This window comes from Gopherus flavomarginatus, chromosome 15, assembly GCF_025201925.1.
Source record: "Gopherus flavomarginatus isolate rGopFla2 chromosome 15, rGopFla2.mat.asm, whole genome shotgun sequence".
In the NCBI taxonomy this organism is placed as follows: Eukaryota; Metazoa; Chordata; order Testudines; family Testudinidae; genus Gopherus; species Gopherus flavomarginatus.
This window is the reverse complement of record NC_066631.1, coordinates 28,458,640-28,475,072: the sequence shown is the minus strand read 5'-3', so window position 1 is coordinate 28,475,072 and position 16,433 is coordinate 28,458,640. Positions and strand designations below refer to the sequence as shown.

At 41.9% G+C, this 16,433-nt stretch overlaps 1 protein-coding gene across 6 annotated transcripts in view; it reads left to right on the top strand.

Annotated features, from left to right (window-relative positions):
* Positions 1-15,127, top strand: part of HECTD4 (HECT domain E3 ubiquitin protein ligase 4) — a 109,063-nt gene extending 93,936 nt beyond the window's left edge. For 5 of the 6 annotated variants that reach the window (XM_050924253.1, XM_050924251.1, XM_050924254.1 and 2 more), the window contains 14 exons: positions 51-274; positions 359-510; positions 762-868; positions 1,847-1,970; positions 2,803-2,993; positions 3,389-3,535; positions 4,719-4,838; positions 4,983-5,138; positions 7,230-7,333; positions 8,498-8,719; positions 10,180-10,346; positions 10,752-10,947; positions 11,722-11,944; positions 12,633-15,127. In XM_050924253.1, the coding sequence (XP_050780210.1) occupies positions 51-274; positions 359-510; positions 762-868; positions 1,847-1,970; positions 2,803-2,993; positions 3,389-3,535; positions 4,719-4,838; positions 4,983-5,138; positions 7,230-7,333; positions 8,498-8,719; positions 10,180-10,346; positions 10,752-10,947; positions 11,722-11,944; positions 12,633-12,769 (2,270 nt within the window). In that variant the 3' untranslated portion in view covers positions 12,770-15,127. The remainder of the gene's footprint in view (positions 1-50; positions 275-358; positions 511-761; positions 869-1,846; positions 1,971-2,802; positions 2,994-3,388; positions 3,536-4,718; positions 4,839-4,982; positions 5,139-7,229; positions 7,334-8,497; positions 8,720-10,179; positions 10,347-10,751; positions 10,948-11,721; positions 11,945-12,632) is intronic. The other variant, XM_050924250.1, reaches the window with a different exon arrangement.
* Positions 15,128-16,433: the final 1,306 nt, after the last annotated feature.

Below are 16,433 nucleotides of genomic sequence, written 5' to 3'. Positions count from 1 at the left end.
AACTCTCTTTTTATGTTGGATTTGTACTGTACTGCAATTTTTTGTATTAGGTGAGAAATTGGTCCCAGGTGCTCGAGAAGTCCTCTCAGAAATATTTAAGAGCTGTGTTCACTCTGAACAAACGCTGAGCCTAACTCCAACAAAACCCATTAAAGTTGCTGATATTTATCTGAGCAAAGAGCAAATAAATTCCCAGACTCCTGGAAACCTTCTCCATGTCTTCTTCACAAATGTCCGCCCACCAAAGAAGGTGCTAGAGGACCAGCTCACTCAGGTAGCTGTATATACAACACCTCTTTAATTACTCTCCTGGTGTAATTTGAAAATATTGGCTAATCATTCATTTCTCTTTTGAAAGATCTTAAGGAAATACGGTGTCCCCAAGCCTAAGTTTGACAAAGGCAAGTATAACAAGGCAGGCAAAGAGCAACATCCAGTGAAAGTTGTGAGCTGCAAACGTCCGGTTACTAAACCACCTGCAAAGGAAAAGTCTGTGCTCAATAATGTCAGGTTAGTGCCTTGAACTTTTCTGCAGTCATAAAACAGCTGGCTTTTCCGTTTCGGTGTTCTGACATACTGGTGTGCAGAAGATGATTTTAAAAGAAAATTTAAAAAATCAAGAGGTGACCTAAACTAACTCATGACTTTGAGGGCATAAATCATTTATTACGTTAAACAATATTTCATATTGTAGACTGATACCACACTCAGTCATTTAAGGAAATGTCCATTCTAACCAACAAAATGTTTCTGTCCCACAGCAGAACAGCTTTAAGTGAGAAAAAACCTACTGTAAAGCCAAAATCTCCAGAGAAGGGCAAACCTGATGAGAAGGACCCAGAGAAGTCTCCTACAAAGAAACAAGAAGGTAGAGGCTGTCTGGAAATTCTTCTCATTCCTTTATCTCTGAAAACAAGCTATCTATCAAAGGGTAAAGATTCCAGACATGTCAATTGGCCAAGTTTTCTAGACTAAAAATGAAAGACCACTTGTCTTTTTTTAAATGAGGTTAATTTACATGTCGTCTAAAATATTAAACTAATGGCAAATGTTGGTCCAATTTCCACTCTCACTTATATCAGTGTGAATCTGGAGTCCCTGAGGTAAATGAGGGCAGAACTTGGCATATGATTATTATTATAACTCCAGCGGCGTACTAAGCACTTGGGGCAGGAAACTAGTTTTCCTCTGAGTCCAAAGAGCTTAGGGTATAAAGGCAATGTGTAATGGAAACAGAATGTGATTGAACAATGGGACTTGCCCTGTGTTTGTGTTCCTCAGTTTTAGTGTGGAATTGGTTTCTTTGTAGTAAGACTTTTGTAATCTATTAAGCTGAAATAAAAGCTTCAGAAATGCTGCGTAGCTAGCTTGGCAATCTCGGGTCTGGTACCGCCAGACAGGGAAATGGCGTGCAAGGCTCTCACTTGATATTCCACTCCCGGGCCAGCAAGGCTTGAGAATGAGGGTTCATTCTGTGGCTCCACCCTTCACCCTTCATGGAAACACATGGTCAGGTTATAAGAGAGCTAGCATAGAGCTCCCTCTCAGGCAGAAATGCTCCTTGATGGAGTTGCAGGGGTGAAGTCATTAATAAGGGAGAAATGGACACCGGATTAAACCCTAGCAACCCTGATGATGTGTTCAGATTTTCTTCTGGGAAAGGCTGTCTTGGAGTTGTCCCTTGTGGAGAGGACAAGGCCAGTGGGAAGCAGGCAGGTAGCTTAAGTTTCGGCTGTGAGTTGAGGGTAGCCAGACAAAAGCAAACACTCTGGAAATAAGGCTGCCTGATATGCCTTTTTTTTCTGGTAAATTACTAATTGTTTGATACTTGTGTCTCTGCTGTCAGTTCCAGAAGAGAAGTATTTGACACTGGATGGATTTCACAGATTTGTTGTTGATAGAGCCAAACAGGACATCCGTAGTGTCTGGAGAGCTATTTTGTCCTGTGGATATGATCTTCATTTCGAAAGGTGCGATACATGTTTTGTAAAAGTGGTATAGAATTCAGTGCTTAATCTGAACGTGTTTGGAATGGATCAGATGTACTACAGGTAGTCTGAAACTTATTAACATTCAGTACACTTCTGGACATGGCTACAATGCCTCAACCTAGAATTGTTAAATAGTTTCTTAGAATGTTACTTAAGGGACTCGATTTATATTCAGTTGCCAGGATGATGTTCCTGGCTCACACATGCTAGCTAGGAGGATCACATCTGAATTGTGGAAACCTGGTTTAAACAAAATTAATTCATTTTGTCCCTCTTACTTCCAAAATCCCTGATAAACTGATCTGTCAAAAACTGCTCTGCCAGCTGTTGCCTAAACTGACCTTCTCTGGCTTTGTGCACATCCAGCCTGCATTCTGTGCATCATGGTATTGAAACTGCTTCGGTAGATTTCTCCACTTGTTTTGAAGGAGCCAGTTCAGTGTAGAATGTTTAGTCATCATGTTACTTTCTTCCCTGTTACCATTTCAAAGCGGAGAAGTCTCTTAAATGGATTGATCCTCTTCCCTGGTATTGAGCTGCAAATTGCCTGCCTGCTATATCCCACTCCCTTGTCTGCTTAAGAGCTCAGAGGAGAGAGTGCCCAGTGCAGTAAGCCTAGTAGGCAGGTAATGAAAGTCAGGTAAGGGGGGATGATAATGATTTGTTCTCCCTCATAGCTGAAGCATCCTAATCTCTAGGCTAAAGGAGTTGTACTTAGTGAAAGGGAGAGACCTAAAGCCACCTGGCTTCATGGTTAATACAGTCCAGGGGAGCATATGCATGTAGCAGTTCTAATCCCCTTGTTCTTCAGGTGTGCCTGCATTGACACGAGACATGCTCAGAAAGCATCCCGGAAGTGGACTTTGGAAATGGACGTAGCCCTTGTGCAGTACATCAACCGACTCTGCCGCCATCTTGCAATTACCCCAGCACGACTACACCCACATGAAGTTTACTTGGATCCAGCTGACGCAGATGATCCCAGAGTCTCTTGTCTGCTGAGTATGCACAAATTGGGGGGTTTCTAGTTATTACTTCATACACTTGTATTCCTCTTCCGTTCGTGGTTATAGATTGCTAATGGACTGAGTGTGAAACACTTAGTGAAGGGCTGTGAATTCACCACTGAATTGACAGCCCTGGAAACTGAAGTCCTCTGGGTCACCACAGAAAAGGAACAGCATAAGCAATGGCAGTGCAGGCTTCCCCCTGACAGTGTGTCTCTACCCTACCCTGCGGGGGCTGCCTCTAATGGACATGAGGGTCGTTCGTTCTGCAGGGCCCATGCAGTCTGTGGTCACTAGGTCACTATGCCAGAATGGGTGCTGGTGTGATGAGTTTGGGGACTCCTGTCCTGTGCTTTACCTCTCTGTTTGTGAACTTTTTCCCCATCTTAGATGTTCCCATTGAAAGTCTACGTCTGCGTTTTGCACTGCTTCAGTCTCTGAACACCATGCTGGAGACCTTCTTCCTACCACTGGTGGAGCTGCGACAGACAGAAATGTACACTAATAGTATTGCTGCATTATTGCAAGAGGCCAAAGGTCAGTGTCTCTAGGACTGCATGAGTTCTGTGAATGTCTGATGCTTGGGGGAAGTTAGCATGTTTTGGGGGTTCTCTAATTGGTACAGATAGGAGAAAATATTAATCCACACTTATCTCGGAAATCGGAGAACTTTGTGGGGAGATAGAGAGCTGATCACCATACTGACAAAAGCTCCTTGACTTCGCTTCTCAACCAGCTAACCCAGTATGCTGACTGAATGGAATGACTGTCTGAGAACAACGTGAGCACATGAGTAAGGGAGAACCAACCAGGGCAGTGCTATGTTTCAAATGACCTTGCTGAAGTACCCTGAAAACACAACAGGAATTGCTGTAATGAGGAGGCTGCTGTATCTCACTGCAAACATAAATATTTAGATTGTGAGGTTGGGGGTAGGAGACAGGCTGTTCTGTTTTGTGTATAATACCTAGCACAATGGACGGATGTTTGTCCTGCTTGGGGATTTGATGTGCTACCACAATATAAATAACCATAAGACGGAAATGGTATGTTAGTCACAGGAGCATACAATATAGTTAAGGGTTCCAGAACTGGTGAACCTGCTAACTGCCACAGAAGTGATAGACTTACAAAGATCGAAGCCTTCATGAGAAGGTCCAATAATCATAAAATGAGTAAAAGATTTAGGCTACCCTAGCCAGATCAATCATTTCATTTACTCTGGAGAAATAGCTGATGCTGGGTCTTTGCTTCTACCCAACCAGAAAAGAGCACTTGCAAACCTAAGGTATGAAAGTTGAGTGTTCACAGTCTCTGTCTGTGTGTAGCGTCTGGATTTGGGGTGCCATGCGACACACTTATTTATATCTTGTCATTAGTATCACCCTCAGAGCATGCCAGATTTCAGAAAACTATTTAGAAATGTGCTTTTCTATATTATTTACGCAGCTTATGGTTTGGCTGACAGGAAATACTCATCTAATATAAGAAATCTGTTGTACAGAAATATCATGATCAAGTACTTACTTGACATGTGTCTTCCAATAAATATTAACTCTGAATACAAAAAGTGTCCAAAGGTTTGTTTGGGTTGGCCAGCTCTTAGACTGAGGCTTACAGAAGATTAAATCAGTCCCAAAATGTTGTTCATCAGACTATTTCAGGAAATAAAATTACGGAAGGACCAATTGTAGACATAAAAATGTCTGTCTTTATTCAGGTTTAATCTTTTATGACACAAAAGTGACTGTAATGAATCGAGTGCTGAATGCCACTGTGCAAAGAACAGCAGATCATGCAGCTCCAGAAATCACACTGGATCCATTAGAAATAGTGGGAGGTATGTGCATGATTTATTCTCTCAAATTCATTTTCATTTACTGCCTATGATTTCAAATTGGTCTTAAGATAACCAAGCTCACTCGCTTATGAGCACAAAATACTCAAAGTAGATTCAGTTTTTAAAAATGTTTCTTTTAAATAGGGGAGATCCGTTCTTCAGAGAATTCCTACTTCTGCCAGGCAGCTAGGCAGCTAGCCTGTGTGCCATCCTCTCAGCTCTGTGTTAAACTAGCCAGTGGTGGAGATCCCACATACGCCTTTAACATTCGCTTCACTGGAGAGGAGGTTCATGGAACAAGTAAGTTACAGTCTGACAGAATAGTAGTGACACGTAGCATTGGGCATGTTGATCAGAATGTACCCAAAGAAGGCAGGCAGAACTAATGCTAGAGAGGACTTGAGCTTGTCCTCTTTACTAGGACCAGCTTCCATAAAAGTTAATGACTGTTTAGACTGAATAAGTAGTATAGGGACAGATCCCTAGTGACACTACAGTGATGCTCTACTTAAAAGAACATTTGTTAGGTAAGAACTCTTTTTTGTTAAATAACGACTGACTGTGTGTGATATGTCTCCTTTGTGTTTGATTTTTGAGTGCAACTTGGCTGGGAAGTGAGAGAACACTGGTCAGGTTCACTTTTTGGTTTTTTTGATTAACCCCATGTTACAATAGCTGAGTTGCAGACACTTCAAGGGAAAGATTTAAATTAAGCCAATTTAAAAAAAAAAAAGTTCATGTTCATAAAGTTTCCCTTTTTTTGAAGGGGAAAAACAAAAGCTAACTTTGGGGTCTAAGCTATCAGATAGTTGTTAGGTTTATCTGAGTAGACATTTATATTTAATTTATATAATCTGCTTTATAGTACAGATCTTTCTTTGGAGACATGAAATGCTAGTCCCTGGTATGCTTTATTCTTATGCTAGAAAGAAATTGGGGAAACATCATATCTGAGGCCAACTAGTTTTCTGAACATAATGACTTTAGGGAGAGGCTTATCTAAATGACTTAATCACTAAACTTTGGCTTAGAGAACTTTCCCCAGTGCTACATACTGTTGGGTGGCATCTCCAAGAGATACTAGTATAAGAGCCAGGAGAAAGTTTCCTGTTTTACTGATTTGTTGCCATTCTCGGGGTATATGCAACTGCAAGGGAGGTTTAAAGAACAAACTGAGAAAAGAAAATCCATTCCTGTTTGCTAGATTGGTGCAGTCTCCATGTACTGATTATAATGGTTTGTCTTAGGACGTTAATGACAGGATATAGCACGGGAGATGGAAAAATGGAAATTCTAGTTAACACTTTCCCCACACTGACTACTCGATTCTATCAAATGGCAGGAAGTTATTGGAGGTGCACAGCAATGTCATTAAAGGGCTGTTTTAAATATCCCCTCAAAGTATTAGATCCATCTTTCCTTTTTAAGACACACAGTTATGATGACTAACAATACCTGTAAATAGATTAATGTGATCCATACTTAACTTGGTTTGCTTTAAGATTCTAGCAGTATTTCCCCATTGCATTTAACTATATTGTGAGTACACTGCATGTTCCGTCACTATGAAAATATGACGTATCAGAGGGGTAGCTGTGTTAATCTGTATCCACAAAAACAGCGAGGAGTGGGGTTTTTACCCACAAAAGCTTATGCTCAAATAAATCTGTTAGTCTATAAGATGCCACAGGACTCTTTGCTGCATCTTAAGAAGGTTATGAATTCTCCTTGAAGTCTAAGCAGAACAACAAAGGTATTGCATCTCTCCAGATAACCTTAAATAAACAACTAGCGGTTGAAGACAAGACCATGAATTGAGAATGCAGTGGAAATCAATCCACAGAATGTTCTCTTCTGCAGTTAAACAACAGCAGTGCAGACATGCACATGAACAGGTTAGGGGTGGCTGCCATCTTCCCACTCTTGGTTATCCACCTACACACAATGAAATATGTTTCACCTGTAGAAATTGGAGTTACATGTTGATTTCAGGGGGATAGTACACTGTGGACAAGAAGGCAACAGGAGCGAGGCCAGAAGAGCTGTGTGGTTTGTTAGGCCTGGTCTACACTGTGGGGGGGATCGATCTAAGATACACAACTTCAGCTACGAGAATAGCATTGCTGAAGTCGACTTCTGTTAGATCGAATTAAAATCACTTTCTTCGCGTCCTCACGGCGCTGGATTGACAGCTGCAGCTCCCCTGTCGACTTTGCTTCCACCTCTCGCACTGCTAGAGTTCAGCAGTCGACAGGAGAGCGATCAGGGACTGATTTATCGCATCTACACTACCCGCGATAAATCGATCCCTGATAGATCGATCGCTACCCGCCGATCCAGCTGGTAGTGTAGACGTACCCGTAGAGTGAAAGTGTTGCCTCTTTCTTTCAGGTGGTTCGTTTCGTCACTTCCTGTGGCAGGTCTGTAAGGAGTTACAGAGCTCCTCGCTTTCCCTGCTCTTACTGTGCCCCAGCTCTGCAGTCAATAAGAATAAGGTACGATATCCCCATGGCAAATTCATAGAAAAGTGCAATACTCTTACTAAGGACACAGTCGCTATCAGCCCTCAGTGACTAGGGCAGGATTAGAATGCTCTCAATTGCTGACAACTAGGAGGGTTTTCAAAGTGATGCATGTGGGAGTTAGCCATACAACTCCCATTAATGACTGGAGGGAATGTGTAGGTGAATTCCCCTGCATGGTGTTTAGAAAATAGCCACAAGAAGTAAGGTGCTTGTCTGTCTGCTACATGCTGTAGTTCTGACCTGAGAACAAAGCTCATCTCCTCCAAAGCACCCTTTAAAGTGTTTGATTTCAAGAGTGTCCCTTGTATTTCTTCATGAGAAGTTATTTATGGGCCAGATTCTGCCATTCTTACTCCATAAGTGTCCTCACTGAAATCAGTAGTGCTACTTGTGGAGTAAGACCCAACTCAGTGTGAGTGAGGGTACTGGAATTTGGCCCTTATTTTGTGCGCTAGACATTTTACAGAAACAAGACAAGACATGGTCCCTGTCCCAGAGAGCTCAGTCACTGAATCATGGTTCCTTCCCTGCGGTGCTGCTGAGGTGGGGCAGAGCAGACTGCATAAACAGAAACACAATCCAGTTCTGTATGCAAACTACCGCAGGGCTGTCTACCACCTACATCAGGAGTCCCCAACATGGTGCCTGTGGGTGCACCCGCATCCTGGCCGGCCGTCAAGCATCCGCTGAAATGCCGCTGAATTTCAGCGGCATTTCGGTGGTGATGCCTCTCGATGACGCCGCTTGCCGCCGACAAGAGGCGTCATCGAGACGCGTCGCTGCCGAAATGCCGCTGAAATTTGGCGGCATTTCGGCATATGTTCGCGCCAGACGAAAAGGTTGGGGACCACTGACCTACATGCTTTAGACCTTAAACTATTAAAGCTAATACAAAAAAACTAGGCCAGCATTTCCCAAACTTTTCAAAGCAGAGCCCCATTTAACACCCCAATGTGTTGTTAAGGGCAAACATTTATGCATCTTCGGGCCCAATGCTTTGAGAAACTCTGTTCCAGGCAACTAACGAGGCTTCAATGTGGCTGAAAACCTCTTACCTGCCAATTCTTACTTCCTGAAAATATTCATCTCTGGCATTTTCTCTAATCATTCAACGCTTGTGTTTGTTTTATTAAGGGGAAGTATATTCTGACACCTAGTCCTATCACCTATGCGGAAGAGCAGTTGCTTCATTTCTTTGGACATCTGCTGGGCATTGCAGTTAGAGCCGACGTTCCTCTTCCACTAGATCTCTTACCCTCCTTCTGGAAGACTTTAGTAGGAGAACCACTGGATCCAGATGTTGATCTCCAGGAAGCTGACATCCTTACCTACAACTATGTCAAAAAATTTGAAAATGTAATTTTTTCCCTCTTTTCTTCTTTACTCATAGCCCTTGTGCACTGGGCCTTAGCCGCTGATAGCAAACCCTGCCGTAATTGTACTGCCTGAGGGCCTGATCCTTCAAACTCCTGTTAAAGGCCAGTACGGCTCCATGTGGGTGCAAAGCTGTGTCATCATGCATGAAACTGCAGGATGAGACCTGAGTTTTAGTCATTTTACATCCTGCTGGCATGGGAGAGCCACTCAATCCTACATTGTCATCCCTCCCAGGATGGGCACGCTCTGCTTACCGTGAGACTGGGAACTTCTAACTTTTACAATTTATCTGTAGGTCCACGATCAACTGTGGTGGGGCTTCCACATTAGGTAGCAATAGGTTTTACTCATTAGCTAGCAATTCAGTAATTTGGAGAAACCTAATGCTGTGAATCAGTTACATAACTTAGCTCTTAGTTTTGAAACATTGCATGGGATCATCTACTGCCTGCACAAATGTTAGTACGGTGCACAATTGTCAGCAGAACTATAAAACAGTAGTAACTTTAAATGATCTTTTAAATGATCTGTGAAATGCTCTGTAGTTTTTAAACTACTCTTTATAATATTCCCTTAAAAATGTGAAAACTAACATTGCTTTTCCTAATAACTTGGTGTTCTGTTTGGCAAATGTTAATTTCCCATAACCCCACGGTTTCTAATAGACATTTTAATTGTCCTTATGCACAGCACAAAGTAGCTGTTTGCTGCATTTCATTTACTGTGCTGTGTCTGTTCATTGGGCTGGCTCAGCAGTGGCTGGCACTATCTTTAAAACATTCTGTGAGTCACAGGGATAGTTTGGGGGGTTTTTAAAGCATAACCTCTAAGAGAGTCCCCAGCAGATCTTCACAGCTGGAATGCAGGTCAAGTGACATGCTTGTTATCCTGCTTAAATATTTTACTTTATGCAGCATGTGAAATTTCATACCACATTTGTAATCTGTACAGTTCTAAACTAGAATGCTGGCTTGTGCCTCGTACCCACGTGTCCTCACTTATCCGTGGACAGGATGCCTTTCAGTGCCTGTGCCATGGTCATTGGATGATGTAAAATGTAATGGGGCCCTTTCATAGGTGCCAGCTGTTTGGGTGCTTCGAAGCTGGAGCACCCATCGAAAAAAAAATAGTGGGTGCTCAGCACCCACCAGCAGCCCCACTGATCAGTTCCTCCCTCTCCCTCACCGGTGTGTGGGAGGCAGCAGACCAACCCCGGGGTGTGCTCAGGGGAGGGGGCAGCAAGGGTGAAGAGGTGGGGCTTGTGGAAGGGGTGGAGTGGGAGGCGGGGCCTGTGGCTGGGCAGGGGTCAAGCACCCCTGGGGAAATGAGGAAGCCGGCACCTGCCCTTTTACTCATTATGTTGGCATGATGTCTGAAGAGATTAACAAGAGCAAGGTACACTAAAGTGCAAGTTACTAGATATTATCACGTCATCCTAGATAAACGATGAGACTGAACTGGAGGCCTTGTGTGCTGAAATTGCATCCCAGCATCTAGCAACAGAGAGCCCTGATTATCCTAACAAACCATGCTGCAAGTTCACCTACCTGAGCATGACCGGCGAGGAGGTGGAGCTGTGTCCTAGAGGCAGGCACATTCCTGTAATGTGAGTAACACCATTGTTGGGAGGGTGTTTCATGAAGGTGATGGCTTTTCAACCATCAGCTAAATGGTGAAAGCTGGGAGTACCGGTACCTTTGACTGGCAGGAGCTGGAAACGTGCAGCATCCCGCTGTGCATCTGAAAATAATGGAGGGCTGAGCAGTACTGCACAGTAACCACTCCTAGTAGTCATAGCTGCATGTTGTGTGTGTTCACTCACAGCTATGAAAGCAAGGGGTGTGCACCAGGATCAGCAGGTGCTGCTGCATGTGGGTTACATTGGGAACAGATGGCATCAGAATGAGTGACCAGAAGCCCCTGCTCGGGAACCCAGGAAATGGGATTGCAGCTTGTAATGGGGAGTAAGACTTTTCTTCTGACTCATTTCTTTCTGAATCCCTTATGTCAGTTGGGAGAATAAGGACATATATGCAACAGCAGTCCGGAATCTGAGGCTGCATGAACTGCAGAATCCTGACTGCATGACGGCTGTGCGTGCTGGCCTGGGGTCGATTATACCCCTGCAGCTTCTAACAACACTGACTCCTCTAGAAATGGAGCTAAGGACATGTGGGCTACCTTACATTAACCTGGAGTTCCTGAAGGTACGTTGGGCTGAGGTCCCTTTGGAACGTACATGTCTAAAGCTAGGGTAACGAATTGGTAAGCACCTTCTGGCACAGTTGCTTCTGTTTCAACAAAAACTACAATTCTGTTTTTCAGGCAGGGCTTAAATTTGTTTAAAATCAATATTTAAATTATCAAACTCTAAAAATGTCCACATCACCAAACTCTATTCAATATCTGCCTCTTTGGCTAAGATTACATTAGCTATTTAAAATTCCATCATGGGATATAGCAGGATAATTTCTGCAAATGTACTTTCTCAGAATTAGTTGGCATTGGTCTTTAAGTACATTAATGTTATGTTATAGGCAATGCACCACAAAGGGGTTGTGTTTTGGCTTACATTATCAAACACCTTTAACTCGTTGTATTAAAATATTGTGCGATCTCTTCAGATGTGTTTGCCTTGCAACAGCAGCAGCCTTGATCTGGTATAGAACAGTGTACAAAAACACAGCATGGAAGCGGTTTAGAAAGGGTCTGTGTAAAGGTGAATCTGTTATAGAAGCAGTTGGGATAGAATGATACAATAGTCCAGGTACATTTCACTGTACGCAGTGCAACAGTTTTGAGTGAATCGATTTCTAGTGGAACTTGTACTGGTAAAACTGATTGGTTAGGGATACCCTGCTGTGTTTGATTTCCATTATCGCTGCTGCTTTAAAATAAAAGTGATGGAAGATGTGAAAAGAAGAGTAATACACATCTTCATCTGTATCTAATTTCACTGTCCTTCCCCTTCCCTCTGGTAGGCACACACCATGTACCAGGTGGGGCTGATGGAAACAGACCAACATATTGAATTTTTCTGGGGTGCATTAGAAATGTTTACTCAGGAAGAACTCTGCAAATTCATCAAGTTTGCCTGCAACCAGGAACGAATCCCCTTTACATGTCCATGTAAAGATGGAGGGCCAGATACTGCACATGTCCCACCTTATCCCATGAAAATTGCACCCCCAGATGGAGCTGCAGGTATGTTGTTTACTGGATATTTGCATAAATAAAATCAGCCTCTTGTACCTTGTGACCTTTTTAGATTTCAAATCCTTACTGCCTTTTAAAACATTCTTCGTCTGACAGATTCAGGGCTTGTCTGCACAGTGGAGTAAAGTGCACTAATATGATACGAAGTGCTCTTTTACTTAGTGCACGGACCAGTTAGCGCACAAGTTCATGTATTTTAGAAATCACACCCCCAGCGTGCGCATTACTCCACTGTGTAGATAAGGCTGCAGAAGAAAGCACATTGCAGTTAGGAAATGGTTGTAACTATGACAAGAGTGATAATGTGGCTGTTTTTAAGCCATGCCTACTAAGATGCTTCAAGCAAAAATAAATCTTCTAAAGACTCCAAATACCTGCTCTTTGGCCATGTACGCAGAGGCAGGGAATGTGGTGGAATTTCGTGATGTGGCTCCTGTAGAGCAGAATATCTTTTCAAGTGATGATACTGTAGCCAAGTGTCGGCCCCACCAAACTTAACAGTATAAATTCCATTGGGCTTTTTGGTGGGTCTCCTGAACCTAGAATTTATAGGATTCCATTACTTTGATACATGTCAATATTAACAGTGTGAAAATTACATTCTTGGAAAAGAAGCTTAACTAGATCTTCAAAGTGCAGAGCCTGTTAACAAGTCTTTCATGTGGTTCCTTTACAGGTTCCCCAGATTCTCGGTACATCCGTGTTGAAACATGTATGTTCATGATAAAGCTTCCTCAATATTCCTCTCTGGATATAATGCTAGAAAAGCTCCGGTATGCTGTTCACTACAGAGAGGATCCACTTAGCGGCTGAGTTGGGCAAGACAAGACTTGGGATGCTTTTGGGAGGCTCGTTTCATGAGTCCACTCTGTTGGAAACCCTGTGATTCACCTGAAAATACCTCCAGTGACAGTACATGAAGAATTGGAGACTAATTTATTTTCTGAACTTTTGTTCCCATTACAGTAATTACTGGAAGACTTACATTTTGTATTTGTAGATTTTGTGGTGGACTGGTTATTTTGCTGCCTTGTTTGTGGAATATTTGTAGGATAGTTTAGTACAGACTGGTTTGATGTGTATAATTTAATTTTAAAAGACCTTTGAACATGTACATTTCTAATTTTGTAATTTAAAATTCTGTTGCCCATGCAAACACAGCAAACTTGGCTATTCTGAGGTTGAGAGCTCAGATCTAAATGATTAGAGCCCATTCTCCCTCTAAAACATTTCTGAGTACAAAAACAGAATTAATTTTTTTTAAATCGCTTCACATTTTCCATAAAATCAGAACATCCCCCTCATATGAAAGCTGAGAGTTCATTTTCTGTACTCGATACACTGAACTTCCAACACACACACACACACACAGGTTTTGTAACAGAAAATAGGCTTCCCAATTACAGGTGTTTACATATCCTGAAATGTTCTTGATTAAGTAGTTAAATACAAGACACACTGGTAACTGCCATAGTAAATTTCAATGTTTTATTTTCAAACTTTCCTCTTCAAAGTTGGATAACTCTGAAAAACCCAGAACAGGGAAGAATATGATAGTTAGGTCCTAATCGGGCCATTCTTGGATTGATATTGAACCTACTAACAAAAATTTCTTCACTGATCTTTGATTTTTAAATACTGGAAGAAAGAATGGGTTCTCTCTATGATGTATAAAATACCACATTCCATGTTCAAAATATTAACCAGTAAGTGATTAAAGCACCTGTGATTTGGTTTTTGTACTCAAAAATGATTTATCTAAAAGAAAGCAAATTATCCTAAAAATGTGACACCTAGAAGAGGGACAAAGAGACACGGTTGCTGAATTGAAGATGTAGCTTCTATTTTATATAGAAAGATAATGGTGTAATATGGGGAGGTGACAGTTCTGTATGTTATGGAATGTGTTCTGCAGCAGTAAAACACGTCACGTCTATCTTCCTTCACTAACGCAAACAAGTGTTGCCCTCTATTGGGTGTATTTAAAGTGAGGCATTACTTCATAAACCATTTAGAACTGAACTCGTATGAAAAACCTATTTGTGCTCAAGAACCGAAGAGAACCCTGAAATTACTGCTGTACTACTTGGCTCAGTACTATATGTAAGTTAAGTGCCAGTACTGAGCTACAGATTAGTCATTTTCCTGCTGGTGCACATCTAACCACGTAAGGTCTATGACTGTGTGTGACTGTACTTTAAGGTTAGTATTACGTGTCTCTTTAGAAGACAGACATACACTAATTGTTTGGCTTGTCAGTTGTAATGGGAATTGAAAAGCTGTATTTTTTGTATATTACTGTGAATATTGGGAATTATTATGTGTGATATGTTTGGAGAGCTGGATGTGTGAGAACAGAGAAAGGCACTCAGTGTGTATGTGTGGTGTTCTGAGAGTGAATGGAAAGGTGTGTGTGTATAACAGCTGTAGTAGTAGTTGGCATACAATGGCTCCAAATCCTGTTAGGAGAACTGTCACCATTCTATAGCATTCCCCTCCCCCTCGCCTCTGAGAAACATGTAGGAATAATATATACTCTTGAATCTTGTCCACTTTCTGGTAGAAGCATAGATGTAGATGAAATATCATTCCAAGTAAGGCAAACATGTAAAAGTTTACCAAGACCAGAGGAAAACTAAGCACAATATGTTGCTTGAAATGCTTTATTCCCATCCAAAAAGTGCATTCTCAAACAGATGCTGAGCAAGGGGAACATGAACAATGTCATCTGAGTTTCAGAGCAGAATGACTTTTGCTGACAATTAAATGCTTTGGTTTTCTTTCTGGGGTTTGAATAGCATTTTTGTACTGTTTAAGTATCTCCTTTCAAACCCCTAACAACTTGAGTGGACTCAAAATTCAGTCAAAAACCTGACTGGGAGGGGTTTGAGGATGTTGGTATGCCAGTCCTTTCCTATGATATGATTACAGCTGTGAGTAAGATAACTGCTGTTAATGTTTCTGCTTCTCCTTCCAGAAAGCACATGTGAGTAAAGCATATCCACATCTTGGCCCTGAAATGTGTGCTGTAAAGTTACTTGATATATTATTTATTATAGTTATTTATGGTTGAATTTAACAAACTTTTAGTCAATGCTGTTTACACCCTGCTGTGTAAATGAAGCTTCTTACTACAGGCAAAATGTGTCAACAATAAATAACCTTCATCTACTTCTGACTGATTTGAAGAATGGTGTGATCCCTTGGGAGGAAGAACAGGTTAAAGGAATGAAGTGTTGCTGTGGCTTTGGTGACAGTGACCTTGAAGTAAAGCTTTTCTAATCCTGGTTAGTTCCTTGTGCTCACAGTGAACCTGGCTGTCCCTGGAGTAAGCTGGTCTTTCTAAGCAAACCTGGCTTTGTGATTTTTTTTTTTAATTTCACTTGGATACTCATTCAGAATGTAAAAATACACAGAGCAGTGGAAACTGTCAGGTGTTTATTCTAGTACCTGCAAGGTGTCCATCTTGGTACCATACACAGCCATCTTTAGATGTATTTTGTGTCCTTATTACTTGAGGCTGGACATAGAAAACCTGACCTTGAAGTTGCATCTTTGGAGGGAATTAAAACTACTAGAAATTCTTCTTTAAACCCTATTTCTATCAGTTAATATTATTTATATTTCTTTCCAGCAGAAGAGTAAGTATTTTTTACAACAGGGAAAGTCAAGTCCAGAGCCTGGTAATGTTTCTCTTGAACAGGAAGAATGCAATACAGCTCCTGTAGAGAAAACTCAGGGGGCAGCTCCACACTTTTAATTTATTCCAAGTTTTCACCCTACAATTTTTCCCTCAATAAGGTAGTCAGTTAGACCTCATCTAGAGAAGGAGAGATGTAGCCATAGTATTCTGCCCCAGAAACTACCCATACCCAGTTGATTGCCACTTGCTTAATACCTTGCATTGGCTTCTCTTTTATTTAATAAATGCTTACTTTGGGGGGAAGCATCCTGAGAGCGTCTTTATTTGTAAGCTGAGATCTTAGTTCTCTGCTTCTTCTGGCTTTAGTTACATTGCTTGCTGCTGGCAGAAGCAACTTAATACCAAGGATGTTATGTGACTTTAAGAAAAAACCTTTGACAGTGCTACCTCCCTGACACTGACTGAGCCCTCATGCATACCATCTGCCACTGTAACCCAGGCCCCAGGCATAACATTGAATGGCACCAGTACAGACTGGGCCCCAGGACAAGTTTCTGCCTGGCAAATCCTTGTGTGACTGCAGAGTAACATCCTGTGTGGACACTAGTGCCTTGCAGCAGAAGTCCTGTAGCAACAGCTGCCACAAGGGATGGTACTGAGTGACAAGCAGCTTGTCCACTGTTCATTCCACTCAAGTTTGGCTGTGAAGCAGTTACAGCAGGGGGCTTGTTTACACAGCAGTCTTTGGCACCAGTTCCCATTCCATTGCTGAAATACAACTGCTCTAAGAAAGCAGCTTCCTTGTAAACATTGAAACCTGTGGTTACTTTTACT